Source organism: Pteropus medius, unplaced genomic scaffold (assembly GCF_902729225.1).
Source record: "Pteropus medius unplaced genomic scaffold, Ma_sr-lr_union100, whole genome shotgun sequence".
In the NCBI taxonomy this organism is placed as follows: domain Eukaryota; kingdom Metazoa; phylum Chordata; class Mammalia; order Chiroptera; family Pteropodidae; genus Pteropus; species Pteropus medius.
The window spans coordinates 6,551,514-6,572,957 of record NW_024349505.1 but is presented as its reverse complement, the minus strand read 5'-3'; the positions used below and the strand labels follow the sequence as shown (position 1 = coordinate 6,572,957).

The window sequence follows — 21,444 nt, the reverse complement described above, 5'->3', positions numbered from 1 at the left end:
ATTTTCCTCAAACTACTCCCTATTTTATAACTCTTCAGACATGTTTCTACTCCAGGTGTAAGCCCTCAAATCACAACATTCCTAGAGGGACTCATTGCTGATCTAGGGACTCATTCATTTTTTTTCCCTACCTCTTTTCGGCCTTCTTCAGCTTTCCTTCCTCCAACACTTTCAAACAAGTAACACTTAAAATGCAGAGGGACACCAGAGACCATCGCTTCCACACTCTGCACCGGGATCCCCACCTCCCGTTGTGGTCCACGCCTCCTACAGGCAGGTAAGTTTTCGCCTGCTCCTCAATGGACTCACCGGAAGTTCTTCCCCCGGAAGCCCAGAGCGCCTGCGGCCTGCCAGTTTCATTCTGGGAGCTTCCCAGCCGGGAGAAGGGTCCTGCAGTGCATTCTGGGAAAGTCTCTAGGCCGTCGGCTTTGTTTCCGGAGGAGGAGTTGCGTTTGGTTTCCGGAGAGCCCGCAGAGGCACCGCATTTCCGTGGTTTCTGGCTACTCGCAGAGGCGCTTCTGCTTCCTATCTTGGTTTTTGGGTCGTGCGGGCCTCCTCCCGGCGCTCGCCCACGCCGCCAGCATGTCTGGGGTGCGCGCTGTGCGGATCAGCATCGAGTCAGCCTGCGAGAAGCAGGTCCAGGAGGTGGGCCTGGATGGCACTGAGACGTACCTGCAGCCGCTGTCCATGTCGCAGAACCTGGCGCGACTGGCCCAGCGGATCGACTTCAGCCAGGGTTCGGGCTCTGAGGAGGAGGAGGCGGCGGGGGCTGAGGGTGATGCACAGGACTGGGCGGGCGCCGGGTCCAGCGCGGACCAGGACGACGAGGAAGGTAAGGCCCGTATCTGCTTCTCGTATCCGCCCATGTAATGTCACTCTGCCTCTTCTGAGCGAAATGAGATGCTGTGCGTCTTTTTGAAAGCAACACCCGCAAGGAACATTGTGCTGGTGAGGTTGTTTTGTTTGTTTGTTTGTTTTTTTAATAGCTGGACAATTTAGGGCACTCCTTAACTCTTAACGCTTCTTATCTTTCTGCAGGTTTCCTTAAGATGTAGTGTTTGAGACACTGTCACTAGTGCAGTGTTTAAATACGTTTTTAATAGAGGTTTTGTAATATGGCACACTCTGAGAGCCCTGTAGTTCGTATCGCGGCTCTGCCACTTTTTAACTTTGGGAGCTTGACTGAGTGTTTCCCTGTGCAATGTGGATGTTGATAGTAACACCTACTGAAAAGAAGTCTCTATTGACTGGAGTATGAGATAAGGTTTAAGAGGTAGGCAGGGGTCAAATCGTGTAGAGCCAGGAGGCCAGGATAAGCATTTGGCTTTTATTAGGACAACTGAAAGTTTTCGAAGCATTTTAAGTAGACAGATGATTTTTTAAAAAAGGATTATTCAGGGTGCTATGTTGTAAATGGAAAATAAAATTGGAAGGAGGGAAGCTAATTAGAGAATTGTAGAAAAAGAATGAGTGGTTTTTGAATTCTCATTTTTGTCAAGGATAGAAAATATTCACAATTCTTGATTTAGATATGTGCAGCAGATCCTGCGTAAATGGGAATTTAAGGATGGCATTTCAAGCCAGTGGTCTTAGGTCAATTGGCAGTCCGTTTAGGAATCAAAGGTAAATACCACCTTATACTTCACACAAAAATTATTTCCCCAAGGATTGAAATGCAAAGTAAGAGAACAAAATAAAATATTGGAAGGAAATTGTAGTCATATGACTTTGGGAGTAGGAGAGACTTTCTTAATCAGGATAGGAAATGCAAGTTATAAAGGAAAAGATAATTACATAAAGTTTTAAAATATTAATAGAAAAAGATAAGTGACAGGCTGGGAAAAGTATTTGCCACATATATAATACACAAGTGGTTGATATCCCTGATATTCAGAGCCCCTTCAAACTGCAAAGAGACAACTCATTGGAAAAATAGGCCAAAGATAATAAGCAGTCAGCTCACAGAAAAAAGACTTAAAATCTCATTAGTAGGGAGAAACAAACTAAAACATTAAGATACTATTTTCAATGCATAAGATTAGCAGAAATTTAAAAGAGTGTTAATATCCAGGGTTGGGAATGTGAATTGATAGAGCCTTTTTGAAGACACTTTGGTAGTTCAAAATGTGTCAAATTTTTAAATGTGCATCTCTTTTGAACCACTGATGTCAACTAAAATTTAACCTACAGAATATGTACATGTACATAAATGTTTGTACAAGTTGTTTACCACTACTAGCATTGTTGAAACCCACTTATATGTCCAATAAATAGGAATGGTTAAAGTTATTGTATATCTGTGCTCCAGAATATACTGTGTTAAAAGAATGAAGTAGATCTATATGGGCTGACATGGAAGTATCTCTAAAACATATTAAGTTGGGGTAGGGAGGAAGCAAGTAATAGAAAGATGAGAGTGTATGTATGTAAATGCATAGAAAAACATTTGGACAGGTACACTCCAGCTGTTAATATTACCTGATTACCTTTCAGGAGGGAAGAAAATTAAGGATGGGGAGTAGAGGAAAACTTTCACTTTTTACTCTGTAACTCTAGTATTTGAACTCTATACAGTAAGCACGTGTTCATGAAATTTAATTTTAAGAAGAGATTTAAAAAAATGATTAAGAAGTTGGAAGATGTCAACAACAAAAGACCAAACAATCCAATTAAAAAATGCACAGAAGACCTGAACAAATACTTCTCCAAAGAGGAAATACAGATGGCTAACAGACATATGAAAAGATGCTCAAGGTCGCTAATCATCAGAGAAATACAAATTTAAACCACAGTGAGATAGCACCTCACACCTGTCAGAATGCTATCATCAGTAAATGAAAGAACAGCAAGTGTTGGCGAGAATGCAGAAAAAAGGGAACCCTAATGCACTGGTGGTGGCATTGCAAATTGGTACAGCCGCTATGGAAAACAGTATGAGGTTTCTCAAAAAATTAAAAATGGACATACTTTTTGACCCAGCAATGGCACTCTGGGTATTTATCCAAAAAAAACCAAAACAATAATTCATAAAGATCTATGCACCCCAGTATTCATGGCAGCACAATTTACAATAGCCAAGATATGGAAGCAACCTAAATGCCCATCAACAGACCATTGGATAAAGAAATTTTGGTTCATATATACAATGGAATATTACTCAGCCATTAAAAAAAATGAAATCCTACCATTTGCAATGACATGGATGGACCTAGAGGTTATTATGCTGAGTGAAATAAGTCAGAGAAAGATAAATACCATATGATTTCACTTATATGCAGTATCTAAGGAATAAGAAGAACAAATTAATCAAACACACTCACAAATATAGTGGACAGTTTGGTGACAGAGGGGAAGGGGTTGGGGGGCTGGGAGAATGGGGTGAAGGATTAAAGAAGTACAAATTTGTAGTTGATAGTTGGTCACGAGGATGGGGAGCACAGCAGAGGGAGTAATTACCATTAATATGGCTAAGTAGAGGGCCAGGGGAGGGAGCAATTGGGAACAATATAAATGTCTAACCAATGTACTGTATACTTAAACTAATTTAAATTTATTAAAAAAATTTGGAAGATATTAATAGTGTTTAATATCTGAATGCTGCCATTACAGGTCATTTTTATTTTTGTACTTTTCTGTATTATGGAAATTCTCTATAATTACTTATCCATGTTTTAAAAGCTGGAGGAAAAAGGTTATTAAAAAAGCCTGCATAACTTTAAAAAGATTTGAATGCCTACCTATCATGTTGTAATGTAATTCCCTATGGAAATTAGGTATCATATTTGTTTTGCCATTGTAGGAATGCTTACTTCCATGGTAGCAAAAATTCAAGAAAGGGTGGAAGGAATAGGTTAAAAGAGGGAACAATTTGAAATAAAATTCATTATTTCTTCTTTTAGTACTTTTAAATCTCTAAATAAGCTTTCTCTCTTCTATTCAATGTAAATAATACCTGTGTATTTCTTTTTTTTCTTTCTCTGTTTAGGGTTGGTAAAATTTCAACCTTCTCTTTGGCCTTGGGATTCAGTGAGGAACAATTTGAGAAGTGCCCTGACAGAGATGTGTGTTCTCTATGATGTTCTCAGTATTGTTAGGGATAAAAAATTTATGACTCTTGATCCCGTCTCCCAGGATGCACTTCCTCCAAAACAGGTATTTGTGGGCTTTAATTGAATAATAGTATCATTTTATTAAGTTCTAGGATCATTTTTTAGGCTTTGTGCCTATTCCTTTTTCATGGAAAATTAAGTGAAGATTTAAAGACTTTCTGGTTCAAAACAAAAGGATAAAACTACATATTCTTTATCTATTATTTTATTAATATACCCGTGACCCTCAGAAGAGTTAAGTCTCATTAATAATGTAACACTTTAAAGTTTCTCAAATCTTAACAAATTCTTACAGCCTGGATCCTTAGTCTGTAATATATTACACAAAAATGTGATGGTAAAATGACTTTGGAATCAGACAGACCTGGGCTCAATCATTCTCTGCCGTCACTAGCCTTGTAACCTTGAACACGTCCTTTTCTTAGTCTCAGTTTTCCCTTCTAACCCTCTAGCCCCCTTTTAAGGCCCCTTTTAGAAAAATTAGAAAGGCCAAATTATGAAGGATATTGAAAGCAAGGTAGAAATACTGAGATTCGATGAAGAGTATATTCAGTTTTTGAGCATTAAAAAGTGGAAGAGAGGCAGCACAGCTGAATTGGTGAATGAAGAGTCTGAAATCAGGGAAGCTACTTAGATCCTTAAGGAAAACAAGCATCAGGACCATGACCAAGTTAGTGGCATGGAGAGGAAGTGACGGTCATAAGGACCCATTTGTAAATAAAATTAATTGGATATAATTACATGGTAATAGTTTCAGAATCTAAAAACATTGTGTGGGAAGACTTCTTAGAAATCATTAAATCTGCTTCCTTCATTTTACAGAGAGAAAACTAAGGTCCAAAGAGATCTGTGATATTTTCGGATTACAGTAAAGCCAGTGGATAGAGAGCCAAGCCTAGACCTCCAGCATCTCACTCATAGCCCATTGCCTTTTCTACCATTCTGTGCTTTTCCCAGAAAGGAGTCTCTAGGGATTTCTTGAGCTGAGAACTTAGAATTAGGTTCCTTAATATGAACAAAATATTTTTGTGACATTTTTATGAAACTTAATGATTTTGACTCTAATACAGCCAGAAAACTTTCTTTTTGGAAGTATGGTTAATACGATGCACAAATTGGTGGTGATTATGGATATTTATGTATGTATATGACACAAGTTTTAACTTCTCATCAGTTTTCCAAACATTTGCATTCAGTTGAGTACATTTAACATCGGTGCTGCATGGTTTTGGTGTTACTTCCAAAGGCAGTGTAGTAGCTTGCCATAATACAGGATAACTTTCCAGCTATAATCAATGCAGTCATTTATTTATTCATTAAATCAAATATTATGTTCCAGGCATTGTTCTAGGGTCTGGATATAGTGGTTCCTGCCATCATGTAGGTTACATTCAAGCAGAGATTATAGACTTTAATCAAAAGTATAATGAGTGCCACAAAAGAGTTACACATGTGGGTGGGGAGTAGTAATACATAAAGAAGAGGGATGGCAGTACACAAGTGAAATACCTAAACTAGGCTGGGCAGGGTTGATACAGTGTTAAGTTCTGATTTATAGTCCACTGTGGTGTTTTAGGTTTAATGTAAGTCTTTATTTGAGTTGACCAAATAGGTTATTTAAAAAAAAACATTATTATATGCACTTTCCCCCTTCTTTTTGCTTTTCTTTAATTTCTAAATTTTCTCTTAAGTGTATTTTATTATTAAGAAAATATATAATTTTTAAATCACTTAATAATACAGAACTATACTTTTGGATTGTTTTTGATAGAATCCTCAGACATTGCAGTTGATATCTAAAAAGAAGTCACTTGCTGGAGCAGCGCAAATCCTATTGAAGGGGGCAGAAAGACTGACCAAATCAGTCACTGAAAATCAAGAAAATAAGCTACAAAGAGACTTCAACTCTGAGCTTTTGAGATTACGGCAACATTGGAAACTTAGAAAAGTTGGAGATAAAATTCTTGGAGATCTCAGCTACAGAAGTGCAGGTATATAGGTTTTTGTTGAAAACTATGTTTTTAAACAATAGTTTGTCCAAAAAAATATATAGAGGTGATTGTAATGTTACGTATTCTCCTATAATATATTGTTTTTCAGTTACATTTTGAAGTTTTAATTTCTGTACACATAAGCCTGAAAGAAGCTAAAATTACTCTTATCACAGTGTTATAGAAAGATACATAGTTTAGATTCACTCTGAAAATCTTATAGGTACAACTAACTGAAAGTTCAGAGATAAGGCTTATTATGTGCTAATGTACCTTGAACCATAATTAACATTTTAGTCAGAAATCAAGAGGTAGGACTGGACTCTTCAATCAAGGGCTCACTTGTAACCCTCAAAAACTGGGCATAAAAAGAGAAAAGAAACATTTGTATTTTTCCTGTGTTCTTTTTTTCCTCCCTTTAGTCTGCTAAGCTGTTTTCACATCCTGGGTGAAGAGAGAGGATGGCGAAAACACTTTGCCTTCCCTTTTCCCACTGATCCAAGGCTGCAGCACTAACTTAAAGAATATACTTTGTTGAAGTATATCAAAGTTTGGTGATCTTGAATTCACACATCTTTTGGTATAAATTCTTTGTTGTTGAGCTATATTAATCAAAGTAATCATGGTTATGTCTTTAAGCTGCTGAAGTATACTCAGAGGAACTCTCCAGTAAAAGTTTATAAGAGTCATAGCTCAGTAGGGTAAAGGCTTTGAATGCCAAGGGATAAAGCATGGAGCCCTGGCTGTGATAATTGAGATTACAGTATCAGAGTGATATTTTAAAAGAGTATATTTGCCAGAGCAAGCCATCATTATACTAAAATTAAAGGAAAGTAGGTTGAGGTAGTTAAGTCAAATGTGTGCCTCAGCCTTGATGTGAATTGGGAAATTTTAAATTCTGAGGGCAAAGTCCCACTACAAAGAAGAATTCAAGATGACGGAGACTTTTTTACATTTTATTAGGTGGTCTGAAAAGCAGTACACAGTGGCTCTAGACATTATAAGCTCCAACAAATAATTATGTGCAAGTACCTAAGTTATTTGGAACATTCGCCTATGGTTGTAAAGGGATTCAGTTACATTCTGTTTTAAATTGCAAGAAGATCTTGAACATCTACCCCTGTTATAAAATAGCAGTTACATTTAACCACTCACTCCTCACATAATTCAGCAGCCAGAATAACTTCCCCAAACTTCCGCACTACATAAAAAGACACATAAAAATCTAGGAACTGGTTGAAAAAAGGGTGGTGTATGTACTATCCTTTGTTGTTCTCTTGCTGCATTCAGAACACTTCAGTTACAACCTTACTACAGAGGCTGGCCTCCAGTACTATTTAATCTCCAAGGTTTAAATGAGGAAGTATTTCCTAGAAGTACATTCATTTTACGGAAGCTCCATTGGAATAAAACAATTTAGATAGCCCACGGAATTCATGTGATAATGACACCATTAGACTAAGGAGTGTTATTATTTTAAGATTAGTAACTCTTCTGCTTCCTTTCATCCCTCTTTGCTCACTACCCCAATCCCCCCTGAAACACGTGTGTTGTGGAAACTTAATTTATAATTCAGTGATGTGGATGTGAAATATAGTTACTAATGTATGTTAAATGTACTAACTTTTTTATGCTCCTGTTTTTAACACCTCATTAGGATCTCTCTTTCCCCATCATGGTACGTTTGAAGTAATAAAGAATACAGATATTGATCTGGATAAGAAGATACCTGAAGATTACTGTCCTCTTGATGTTCAAATTCCTAGTGATTTAGAGGGGTCTGCGTATATTAAGGTATTTGTTAGAGTATTTTTCAAATAATTTCTTATGTAGAGCTCAGAAGTTAATTTGCTAACCTTTTTTTCGTGTTTTTGTTGTCACATAGGTTTCAATTCAAAAACAGGCTCCAGACATAGGTGATCTTGGCACAGTTAACCTCTTCAAACGACCTTTGCCCAAATCCAAACCAGGTGTAGTTATGTTCCATCTTCTAAGTACTGGTTTTATATGAGCTTACATTTACAAATAAACTGAAGATAAATATAGATAGGAAAAATAGGTATTTTGGAGTAAGAACAATTGGAAATGGACTTTTTGTAATTTGTTAATTAATTATTAGTGATTAGCTGTGCAATCTTTTTTTAAAGATTGAACTAATGTACCAGTTTTCTCTGTGTAAAAGAAGTAGGATTTTTATGGTTTGGAAAGGATATGCTGTAATACAATGTTTTCTCAACTTTTTTAGTATGTATTCAGATCACCACTTAAGCTAGTTAATACATAATGTAACTAAATAATTAATATATACATGTCTCCTGTTTTTTAGGTTCCCCACATTGGCAGACGAAATTAGAAGCAGCACAAAATGTTCTCTTGTGTAAAGAAATTTTTGCACAGCTCTCTCGGGAAGCTGTTCAAATTAAATCACAGATCCCTCACATTGTGGTGAAAAACCAGATTATCTCTCAGCCCTTTCCAAGTAAGAGCAGCCAGCCCTTCTGAGATTTATAAATAGGACTTTGTGGTTTGGGGACCAGGACAAAGTGGGTAGCTATTTGAGTGTGTTGAAGGAATAGTAAGAGCAAAGAGGTAGAGGTAGTGTGCTGTCCATAATGGCAGCTGGTAAAGTATGCAACACAAACTACACTGCTAATTCTATTCTGTGCCCTAAGTAGTGTAACTCCTGAATTTTAAACAGTATGTGTTAAAAATTTGCACTAGCAAGGCCGTTATTCAGCAACAGTTACTTTGAGGTATCTATGCTAACACCATTTGTAGAAAATTTTTCCGGGATCCTCCTTCTTGTCTAAATGAGATGTCAATTAGAAAATGCTTTAATTTATTAAGTACTCATAATATTCCTAAATTTGTAGAAATTGGGTTTTAATTATATTATTCAAAAGCAGATAGACTTCTCCTGGAGATGAGTTTGTAGTTAGCTGTGCACTTGTTTTTTACACAAATTCTGAGGAGTATCTTTTTAGATCTTGTCAAAGGAATAGGTTTTAGGAATGAAAAATGCCATCCTGGTTCTCATGGAGACAGGGAAGAGTATTTATCACCTAGTTACTAAGACCAGACACCAACTCTGTGGTTTTTTTTTTAAAAAGTTTGTTTGTTTGTTTGCTTGCTTGTTTAATTTAAAAGCAAGATGAAACTAATACATAGTTCCGGTTCACATGTCTTTTGTCACAGCTCAAGGTTAGCAGCCATACTGTAGGTCAACAATTTGAACTATTAAAATATATGGTAGTTTATTATATTCCTGAATAGTCATTTTGCTGTAAAAATGTTAATCATGAGGTTTCCTTCTCAAGTTTAGAGTCTGTCTTTTGAGAATGGGCTGTGATTATACTTTATGAAGACAGTTTGTGCCTTTTCATACTGTTTATATTTGTCCTACTTATTTTTATAAATAGGCTTGCAGTTATCCATTTCTTTGTGTCATTCGTCAAATGATAAGAAATCTCAAAAATCTGCTACTGAGAAGCAAAGTCCAGAGGACCACCTTTATGTCCTTGAGCATAATTTGCATCTACTCATTAGAGAGGTAATGAAATAAATATTTTTGTTTTGCATTGTGTAAGCGTATCTGGGACAGTGAATATGTACCAGCCCCGCTCTGCTGAGTCCTCATTATTCACATTGCAGTGACATTCACTGTCTGTGATATGAAAGATCCTTGCTGTATGCTCAGGAAATAGAGATCAGAATATAGTCTCTGTTCCCTAGCATAGACCACAAATTTTATTCAGAGGTATAAGAAATACATGCTAAAGGGAACAGAGGGAAGTGATTCTGGTTGAGTTATCAGGGAAAATGTCTTGCCAGAGCCTGTGAACAGGATATGAGTTATTTCGGGACATAGTCTACTTACAGGTCATACATCTAGAACTGTGTTTCCAGTTGAGGCTAATTTCAAAAGAATGGTCCTGAGAAACTTTTAATAGGAGTATATATTCTGGCCTCCCCTGTCCCACTCCAGAATCTGGTTCAGTCTTTTGTGATGGTGCAAGGATCAGTATATTTTTTAAAGTTCCTCAGATGGTTCTGTTAGGCAGCCAGATTGGGAACCTCTAACTAGAGAATAGTGGAATAATTATCTACTAATTGAATGTGTTCTGTTGGTGAGACTTACTGAAGAGTAGTGTTGGTTTTGTACTTTAAAACCTTTAAAATGAAAAATCACAACTTGAGAGGGACCCACTTCTTTACAAATGCACATTGTGCATGGCCTATTAGATGCTAACATTTATCTCTGTACCAAGACTACCTTTATATGTGATTCAGATCCTTTGCTTTCATGTTTCCAAGATGTGAGCTAGGTTTCGACTGAGCACTGTGTGGTGTTTAATATGTGGGTGTTGGTCATTTATAATGGCTGTTCTTGTTATAGTTCCATAAACAGACCTTGAGTTCCATCATGATGCCTCATCCAGCAAGTGCACCTTTCGGCCACAAGAGAATGAGACTTTCAGGTCCTCAAGCTTTTGATAAAAATGAAATTAATTCATTACAGTCCAGTGAAGGGCTTCTGGAAAAGATAATTAAACAAGCAAAGCATATTTTTCTTAGGAGTAGGTAAGGATGAACAAAGTTACTCCTTTTCTTTGAAACTGCAGTCCTTTTTCTTTTATTAGTTATCTCATATATGGTATTTTTGGCATGCTTTAACCTTTTTTTTCAGGGAGGGGAAGGTGGCTACAATGTAAGAGTTTATGGTCATAGATGGTTCTGTCACATTTGAGGAAGACTCAGATCCATGGCCCATGTAACTTATTATTTCTAACATGGGACTAAAATTTTTAAAGACCATATTTTCTTCAGTAACCCATCCTTTGAGATGCTTGTTCTTGAACTGATTAAAATCTTTTTTTGAAGCTTTCTATATTTTTTGGTTGTTACATATATTAGGACTTTGGAAAGCACTTTCCCGTATTTTGACTTCTTTAATCCTTGTTCTTTGAGGTAGATAGTTCTAACCCATTTTTACTGATGAGGCTTAGAGACATTGTGCTCAAGGTTACACAGCTAAAAAGTTACAAAGTCAAGATTTATGCCCAGGTCTCTAACTCTGGAGCTCATTTTCTACTTCTGTATGCATTGTTTACAAACAAACTTGGCATTATTGGTCCTAAATGTATCTTTTTCAAATGGTGCTCTTCTATTTTGATATTGGTATTTAGTGAAGAGGTCTGTTTTTACTTTCATAATGATGCCTTAACAGTGCTCAGAATTTTAGGCATGGGCAATCTGTTCAACAGGTATTTCATTTTTGACTTTCAGTTTTTTCTTGTTAGTGCAATCATGGTTTTATTAGCACATTAGTTTGTAGTCTTAGAGTGGAAACTTAGGACCTTCCATTTTTAGTATAATAAATTAGGAAGACATGATAGAGAAGACAGCATGAAAAGAGTAAGAAATTCATGTAAAAGATACATTTAAGCCAGAGCTTAACCACTTACTAAGTAACTTTGGGCAAGTTACTTAATATCTATGGCCCTCAATCTATTCCTCTGGGGTTATAGGAGTCTATTCTTCCTATCAAATTAAATAATGTATGCAGAAGTTCCTTACAAACAAAATATTATATGGTAGGTTATTGTTATTTTTCATTTGTACATTTCAGTTAATTGTTAATCTTGCAAATTTCTGATTGACCATAAAGTTAAATATTCCCTGAAATAAATTGAGGCCATGGAAATAATTATCTTTAGAACTTATAAATTATGCAATTATAAATTTTAGAGTAATAGTTAATGTCTTGAAAGCAGAAAGGCTTTAAAAGTGTTCCTTTTTTTCCCTAAGTATAGAAATACTCTTCCAATGTATCAGCCCCATCTGTATAATACCATACATAGTAAGATCTATTAACATGTTCATATATTTAGATATATTTATGTGTCAGAGCTTATGTATATTTTTTAAAAAACAAATCTGAGATCATAAAATTTCATACCCTGCCTGCAAAGATATTTTAATATATCCCATTTTGTGACTTTCCATGATTTCTTTTACCATTTCTCAGTTGCAAGATATTATTTACTTCCATCTTGTTGATACATGTAATGCTGTGAACACTGACGTATTTATCTGCTGTATGAATTTTTGGAGCACTATCAAGGAAACAAATCACAGAAAAGGAAGAGAAAGTTAAGAGTGGATTGAAAGAAACCATCACTAGAGCAGAAACAGTAAAAGAACAAACTCAAGCCTGTTTATGTAAAAGCCCCTTGTCCTTAATGGCTGTTCTCATTTCCTGTTGATTCCTCCTGACTTTTCCTTTCCTTTCCAGTCAAGTGCTAGAATCATATCGTTAGAAGAAACTGAAGACCTCCAGTAGTTTGGCTAACTTACATGATTTATGCTTTGATTCTAGGCAGTAGTTACTGATGAGTGTGTAAGATACAAAAGAAAGATTACTGGCTCCGGAGTTAGATCCCCAGGTTTTGTATGGTGGATCACAGCTCTGTAACCTTGAGCAAATTACTTAACATTGCTACACTGCTTTTTTCTCTTCTGAAGAATGGAACTTAAAATTACCTACTTTACAGGCTCGTTAGTAAGGTTAAATTATATAATTCATGAAAGCATTTATTACAGTGTTTGGTACATAATTAGCACTTGACGAATCTTAGTTCTCACTTATACTTATCATATTTATCTTTCTTGGAGTATAAGGTTTTAATTGTACAAAAAGTCTCTAGCTTCTCTTGAAAATAATTGTAATTCCATTGCAGTAATGGCTCTCAGGTATGGGTGTGTCCCAAGTCATTTGTTACCAGGGACCAAGTATTGTTACTTACAAATGATTTTTTAGAGCTGAGGTTACCCTAGAAGTAGCCTTCTCACTGTGTTCTGATAAGTTCTCCTGAATGGGAGAAAGTAAGTGGAGTTAAAAGAAAATTGGCCTGTGTATGAGTGTCGTAACTTGAAGCTGAGAACCAGCACCTCAGAGCACTGTGAAAAAGGGTCTCATAACTACAGCTGACCTTGCTTTAAAATCTTTGCTTTTCAATTGGTGATATTTTCAAAAAAAGGTCATCTGGTTTTCAGATCTCTATAAAATTGATGTGATTTATAATGTTATTATCTTACACGACTTAAAAAATTCTATCATCTTTTCTTTAAAAGAACTGCTGCAACCATTGACAGCTTAGCAAGTCGCATTGAGGATCCTCAGATACAGGCTCATTGGTCAAATATTAATGATGTTTATGAATCTAGTGTGAAAGTTTTAATCACATCACAAGGTTATGAACAAATATGCAAGTAAGTGTCAAAAATAAGTTATTTAATATGTTAAGTTGCTTTTTATGTATTGATATTTGCTGAGTGATCATATCAAGATTTGGGTTTTTATTTGCTAGAGTGGCATAACATTCCAGTAAATTGTATCAACCATAGAGTGTTTGTAAGAATGAGAGGTAAGATGTCTAAAATAGTCTCTATTAGTAAATGTCACATTTTTGAGCTATGGTAAAAACGAACTTCAACGTTGAGCAGAAAGCTACCAAACCTCCTTAGACCTGAATAGACACAGTGAGCAAAGCACACCATGAAACAAATCTACCACCTTCAGGAGTAGGGGAGTATAATATATTTATAATGCTGTTTTTTAGCATGAAGTTTTTTAATTCACTATTTTTAAAAAATGAAATGTAGATGAGCATGATTTAAAAGATAAACATCGAAGTTAAGAGTACATAATGAAAGGGAAATCAGTTTTGAAACTTCTAGGAAAAGATAGTGCAGTGAAACTGGGTCATGGTTTTTTTCTACACCTAAAAATTGTCTACAAAAAATGTAATTTTGATTAATTAAAGTTAATAATGAGTTAAATAATTGGGGTGGGGTGGGAGAGTGTTAAATGTAGATGAAATGAGTTCGATGTGCATTTTTGGCTATTAATGCTGGGTGATGGAGCCATTGGTTTTCATTAAATTATATTATACTTTTATTTGTGTTTAAAATTTTCCATAATAAAATGTTGAGAGAGTGAACACAAGGAGAGGAAAAGAAAAAATTATTAGCATTGAATTGTTTAACTCTAGAAATAAGACCAAACAACTTGGGGTAATGGTTATAGGACCCAGTGTAAACGTTCTAACCATCTGTAAAAAAGGTTAGTGATAATGCAGCCTTGACAGAATCAGGAGAGTGGAGAGGAAGTAGAAGGAAGTAGTAGAATGCCCTTTTTCTCATCTTTTATAGCTGGGGCCATCTTATGCCATTTAAAATTGAAAGTAATTCTCTTTCTTAGAACTCCCCAGAAGCAAGTATTTAAAGCAGTGTCTATACATCCTTTAGGAAAGTCTATAAATTTACAAGCATATACAATCTCTCTATACCCTGCCTGTTTTACACAGTATTAAATGCTTTTTAAAAATGGAGTGGTAATTCACATAACATAAAATTCACCATATTAAAGAACACAATTCAGTGGTTTTTAGTATATTCCCCATATTCTGTATCTGTCATCACTATCTAATTCCAGAACAATTCTGTCACCCCAAAAAGAAACCCTATAGCTATTAGCAGTCATTCCCAATTAGTGTGCCTTTTTTTTTTTAACTCATTAGTATTATGTTGGATGAATAAGCATTCCTTATCAGCACATACAGATCGACTTCCATCTTTTTCACAGCTTTGTGTTCCATTGTATGTACCAAACTTTTAATTAGCCTTCTATTGATGAATATTTTAGTTTTATGCCAGCAAAATAACTTATACATGTGCATGTATATCTATAGGAAAAGTCTGCAAGTGTAATTGCTGGGTCAAAAGATGAGGGCATTTACAATTTTGATTAATATTACCAAATTGCTTTTCAAAGTGGTTGCTGCAAGTAGACTCCTACCAATAATAATAATTCCTCTTCCCTCATACCCTTGTTTAAAAAAAGAATTTAAAGAATTTGGTTAGATTTACAAGTCTTTTTCTTTAAGCCTTCTGAATTTTGTGTTTTTCTTTGAAAGAAATAAACTTTAATTAATCGAAATTACAGTTTTATGTAGACAGTTGCCAAAATGTTTTATACCTAAATATTTACTGTAAAATAAAGTTAGAAAAAGAAGTACTGTCAAATGTGAAAAGATATAATGCTATTTTTTCTGCATTTGTTCATCTAGCTTATTTGACCTGGGGAATCTAGTGTTTCTTATACATTTCATATGCTAAAAGTTTGTGCATTGGTTTGGGAAAGTGTCGTGATCTTATTATTCATGTTATTCATTGGCTACTTTATGAGTTTCTTTGATTCACCTTAGCCAAATTAATAGTGTGTTCATAATCTGATTTGTTTGCTGATTACTTCAGGAGAAGGTAAAGAGTTAACTAAACTTTTTGCCTTTCTGTATGAGAATGTGACCTTTGGTTAGTTCTCTAGCTCTAATCCCTTAGTGACTTGGTAAGAAAAGATGCTGTCTGTATTACTAGGCAACTTTGGTTACGGCAGAAATGATCTCAAATTAGTAAAATGGACCTGGACTGAGAGGAATTATAAATACCTGATGGGGATGCCTTTGAATATTCATGGATGGGGTGACTTCTAAAACTGGGCAGTGCCTCTTGTGGGGACCCTGGAAATCATGCCTGTGGAGTTGTTACCAGAGCGTGCAGCCCCTCATTCTGTGGGGAATGAGGTATCTCAGTCAGGGCAGGTCTCTCACATACCCAGGTGTAGATCTCATCTCAGCAACCAGGTGTCCTGCTGCAAGGACTACCATAAAGGAAGAGCAGCTGATGGTGGCTAGCTGGCAAGCTATGGTTCCTCTCTTACATCCTTCTGAGTGGACTGGTGCTCATTGTGACCTATGGTAGTCTGGCATGAATCTGATGGTTTAGTTGAACCTAAGAAAATCCTCCACCCCATGGTATTGGTGTAGGTTATCAAAATTGTCTGTTATTTTTCCTTTGATGTTAAGGTTTAACGTTTATGGCTTTGTATTAGGTAATTTGGAACATCTCTCATTTTTAGTATATGTGTCTATAAAGGTCCATTCAGTTGCAGTTGAATATTGGAGTTGAGCAGATCCGAGTTGTACACAGAGATGGAAGAGTAATTATGCTGTCTCATCAGGAGCAGGAGCTACAGGATTTCCTCCTGTCTCAGGTAATAGTTGCAGACTACAAGTCTGGAGCCCCTTCCTCTCATAAAAAGTCCAGTAAATTATAAAAAGAAAACCATTTTTCTCTGCCATCTTATTTAATTCCTAGTGCAATCTTACAACCTGTTGGTTAGTTGAAAGTGTTGGTAAACTGTCCTAGATTTGTTTCCACTTAGTTTGTGTTTAAGATAAAGGACCATTTGTGAGACTAGCAGACTTTTTATTTCTCATGTTTGCCAAGGTTTACAACCCGTCCAGGACCACATGATAGTGGAGAAGTATTAACCCAAGAAAACCAGAGAAAGGGAGATTAGGTACAAAACTATAGTGACCATTATCTGTAATAATAAATGGAATATTTTAATCTTAAGCACTATGAGAGAGTTCCTCATATTAAGGGGCAGTGTGGAAAGTACTGAGTTCTAGTCCCAGCTCCACTACAAACTTACTTTGTGACACTGGACAAATTTCTGGATTTTTTTTCCTTAAACATAAATTAACAACAGTATTTTTCCTGTTTTCTTCATGGAGTTGTAATGATCCATGAGATAACTGACTTTTGGGAGAAAGAGTAGGTTTTGAGATGCTAATGAAAGATAGTATGTTTTTACAAAAAAATTAAATATTGACATTCTCCATTCTAGAAGCAACAATCTTTTACACTGACCCATTTCTTTGGTGCCAAGTAAATAAAATTTACCAGCAGATTAAATACCCTGACTGCACTCTCTTCCTTGCCCTTCTGCTGGCTGCCATTACTTGGTTGGCTCCCATTATCTGAACCCAGCCTGTACCCAGAGGATATAGAAAGCTGTTAATGTAACCTGGGTCAGGCTCCCAGGGCAGAGTAGGATGGAGGGCAGATTTGAAGGGGTAAATGGAAGATATTCAGCATGCCCCGCTACTTTGAATGTTGCACCACATTTAGTGATCCAGGTGGAACTCTCCTGTTGGCCAAGTTTAAGTAACGAGCCTGTGCTCAAGCTGCCAGTAGACAGGGAAAGCAAGTATCAGACTATTTTGGCTTCTGCAAGTGGAAGTTGGGGTCCTGCTCTCTCCCTGCAATAGTCACACAGAGGAGGATTCCTTATATGTAAAATAGAGTTCCTGCATTAGGCAGTAAAAACCCACCAAAAGTTTACTATCATAATGTCAGGTCGCTGCAAAATAAATATCTATGCTGATTGTCAGTAAAGTTTCCTTTTTCATTCGCAGATGTCACAGCATCAGGTGCATGCAGTTCAGCAGCTGGCGAAGGTTATGGGCTGGCAGGTACTGAGCTTCAGTAATCACGTGGGACTTGGGCCTATAGAGAGCATCGGCAATGCCTCCGCTATAACGGTGGCCTCCCCAAGTGGTGACTATGCTATTTCAGGTACCTTTGCTTCTTTGGCTTTAACATTAGTTTTAATAGTTACATATACTTAAGAGTAATTTATCTCTGCAATAAGCGAGTTCATGGAGTGGTTGTACTGCGCATTTATCTGATCGTAGCTGTTATTCAGGGCAAGAGATTACTTTCTTTCTAGTAGTTATAAAAAATGTTTTGCTTGGCAGTACATTTTCCTAGGAGAGCATCTGAACACTGCCATAAGCACTGTTACTCCTGCAGCTTGAAACCTTTAATGGACAAAAGCTTTTTTAAAAATGTACTGCTGCGAATATGGGAAGAATGGTACCTGATCCTAAAGATGGTTTTTAGAGTGATCTTTTCTAGTACCGGCTCTAAGTATTCGAAAGAGTGGGTAATTAGAAATTTTCCCACAGGATAACAGCTTGTGAATCTGCAAGCTTGGTATTGCTAGATCTTTACTGAAATGAATTTCAGAATACCGTTCTTCCCTGAGTAATAGTTAAAGCCTCATTAAAACCTGAAGTTCTTAATTCGGAAGTCTTTCGTGTACCCTCCCTGTCCTGATTCTGAACGTTTGAGTTTCGTGTATGTTGGGTGTATATTAACTCATTGAATGATTGAATTATTAAACAAAGTTTTAGAAAAAAACAAATTTTTGATTTTCTGAAAATACATGGGACATTTGACTTTCCTAAGCCAAAATTCATCTTTCCGCATTTTTATAGTACAAGTAATTCATAAATATTTATACCCGCCTACTATAAATTAGTAAATTAGTTTCTAGCATATTGAAACTGAAAAGCACTTTTAAACAGAACTTTCAAGTTGGTAGACAGATAAGGCTTTTTTTTTTTTTTTTTGTAATTTGGGAAAATGAAGTTACGGGGTCTGCTCTTGTTTTCGAGTTTGGAAAATAAGTGTATTGATGTTTTGGTTCTGCTCCACAGTTCGTAATGGCCCTGAAAGTGGCAGCAAGATTATGGTTCAGTTTCCTCGTAACCAGTGTAAAGACCTTCCAAAAAGTGATGTTTTACAAGATAGCAAATGGAATCATCTTCGTGGACCATTCAAGGAAGTTCAGTGGAGTAAAATGGAAGGTCGAAACTTTGTTTATAAAATGGAGCTGCTTATGTCTGCACTTAGCCCTTGTTTACTATAATTTTTTTCTAGAACAGTATCCAGATTTTTTTCCAGAAACTTTGACTTGAGGTGTTTGCAGATCAACTATAAGCAAAAGAAGGAGAAATCTTCCAAAGGAGTATTGTTTTTTTAAAAACATTAATTAGCAAACACCTAGCATTTTGGAACCTTCACTTTATAAGTGACAGGTGCTTTGAAATGCAGAAATTTATGTACAGTTATAGGGCATACAGTATGGGGAAATGTAAAATAATACTTTTTTTATGCAGTTAACTTAAAATGTTACTAACTTTTGGGTTTGAATTTGCTTTTTAAAAGTCCTTTGATGTGGGCATCAAGCAAAATATATGGTTACAAATTCCAGATACTTTCTGAACTCTTAACAATGAATTGTGTCTATAATCGACTTGTCTCAGTCCACAATTTGTTGAAAAAGATTGCTTAAGAATATTCAAACTCTTCTGACCTAGCTTTCATACGGGAATTCACTCACACTGAGAGAGCAGACCCTTACCCTGAAGTGTAACAAAGGACATGCCAACCAAAGGAGCCCTCCCTCCCTTCCTTATCAAAATATGAGCATGTGCTCTTGTCTTCTAAATAAATAAAATACCTCTTCCTCCCACTGTCTTCTTTATGCCTGCCTGGGTGTAACCTAAACAGGTACTTTGAGAACTTCCTCAGAAAGCTCCAGCTGAAGATGAAAAAGGCGGCAGATTGTATCTTCGGGGCTTCCTCAGGGCCCTTTTTGGTCTGTCCTCCCACTTGAATGACCTCACTCCCCTATGACACTTAGTGCAAGCTCTTGCCTCGCCCTACCTTTAAGATTCTCCAGCCTCCACCCAGAGGCCCGGACATGCTTCTTGCCATTAAAGTCTTGTCCTGTCTCATTCTGTCAGCTCTCTGCTTTTTAAAAGAGAAAATAGTAATGGATTAGTAGATTGCATTTTATAAATGACATGTTTGCATTTCTTAAAAATAGTGTCCCAACCCTAAAATGGCAGAGGAACTTCCCTTAAGAAGAGATTTAGACTTATGGGCCTTTTGGTGCCACTATAAATAATATATAGGTGGTAGTTGCCTTATGAGTAAAGCTTTCGATTTTTAAATGATACCCTTTTGATAATTTATAACATCACTTAAGAAACTTAAAAGTCCTTTGTATTTCTCTACCTTTTTTTCTTTAAAAAGTAAAATAGAACTTGTAAGCCATAAAATACCATGACAGCTTTGTGTTTTTGTTTATGTCCTCTGATCAAGGTACTGCATCATTCTACCCATGGAAATTGAAAGAATTGGTATGAATGTGCTATTATTTTAAAAGTTTTTAGTGCTTCAAAAGTTATGGTGGCCCACAAAAGTTGCCTTAGCTAATTTTACTAGGCTCATCTGTACAGTTCTGCTCACATGTGGAAATTAAAGCAAATATGGGGGAAAATGGCAACTTAGTTGCTGTGCAGCAACTCTTGTGCCTTTTGTTTACATTTTTCAGCTTAACGTTTCAACCCAAAAAAAACAGAATGTGCTTTGAAACCTGGGAGACAGTTTGGAGGAACCAATTAGTCCCTCACCAAGTATTAAACAGGTTGGCAAAAGAGCTGTGTGGGAATGTTGGCTCTGCTACTGTGTAGCTGTGTCAGCTTGGCAAGATACCCACTCTGTACCTGTTTTCTTATGTATAAAATGGGAACAGGGATGCTTCTGAAACCCTCAGGGGTGGTTCAAAGGTTTCAGCATGGTTGGTAATGGATGTTAAGTTTTAAAGTGCTCTACAACTGAAGCATTAAGCAACTGTTACCTGAAAGTCAACTAGAAGTTGGAAAAACAGTTAAGACACCAGCTTTATTTTTATTTATCATTAGGAGAAAGTATTTCAGAATGTCCTGGGTTGTTTAGATTTATAGATGGTAAAGACAGTGTATTTGTGAGTATGAAGATTCTGATTTTTTCCAGGTCATTTTTAAAGCCATGATCTGTGGTGGACTTCTTTCCATACTCTCTGCCTTTAATTCGTTCACTTTCACTTCCCTACTCCTAGTCTTCGTTGATGCCTTACATACTTGGGACTAAAGTCCCTTTGAATCTCTCTTTAGGATGGAAACTATTTCCCATCCTACTTACTGATATAATAGGCAGTTCACAACGGAGCAACCCTATCTCTTTGACACAGCACCATAATGCAAGTGCTACTCCAAAGTCAGTCACCCAAGCCTAGACTTGGTTCTACAGTTTGCTGTTTCCTATCTGCTAGTCTACTGCTAGAATGTATCCTACACACATATTTCACAAAGCACAGATTCACAAAGATCAGTAAGGATTACAGAGGAGGTCTGTAAAAGTGAAAAGTTTAGTTTAATCTAAATGCTCTTCAATAAGAAGATGAATAAATTAGAGGAGCTCTAGATGCAGGCGCCCATGTTTACTTCTCTAAAAGTTGAGCTCAAATGGCTGAGGAGTTTGTCTACTCCTGATATTCTGGCTCCCCTTGCTTAGGAACCAGAAAAACTTCCACATTACAGCGTATTCGTTTCCCCATTTACTGATCATGAAACGTTTGTTGTAGAGCAGACTACTACTTGAAACTTGATAGACGAGGGAGAAGTGTAAGATATAAAAGTAACATACAGTCTTATAAAATCCTGATAATTTTGTGAGTTTACCAAGGAAATGAGGCCAGTGGCAGAATCTCCTTTCACCCAAATCATGGCTTCTCTTAACTTCCTTTACAAGTACTCCCAATC

The 21,444-nt window shown here is 36.4% G+C and overlaps 1 protein-coding gene across 1 annotated transcript; it reads left to right on the top strand.

The window, feature by feature from the left end:
- Positions 1 to 376: 376 nt before the first annotated feature.
- Positions 377 to 19,922, top strand: MED17 (mediator complex subunit 17). The gene is made up of 12 exons (XM_039882033.1): positions 377 to 832; positions 3,986 to 4,152; positions 5,881 to 6,100; positions 7,758 to 7,894; positions 7,986 to 8,070; positions 8,427 to 8,579; positions 9,520 to 9,650; positions 10,497 to 10,681; positions 13,235 to 13,372; positions 16,097 to 16,214; positions 17,425 to 17,584; positions 18,511 to 19,922. Exons 1-12 carry the CDS (start codon positions 583 to 585, stop codon positions 18,720 to 18,722), a joined length of 1,956 nt encoding a protein of 651 aa, XP_039737967.1. The 5' UTR covers positions 377 to 582; the 3' UTR covers positions 18,723 to 19,922.
- Positions 19,923 to 21,444: the final 1,522 nt, after the last annotated feature.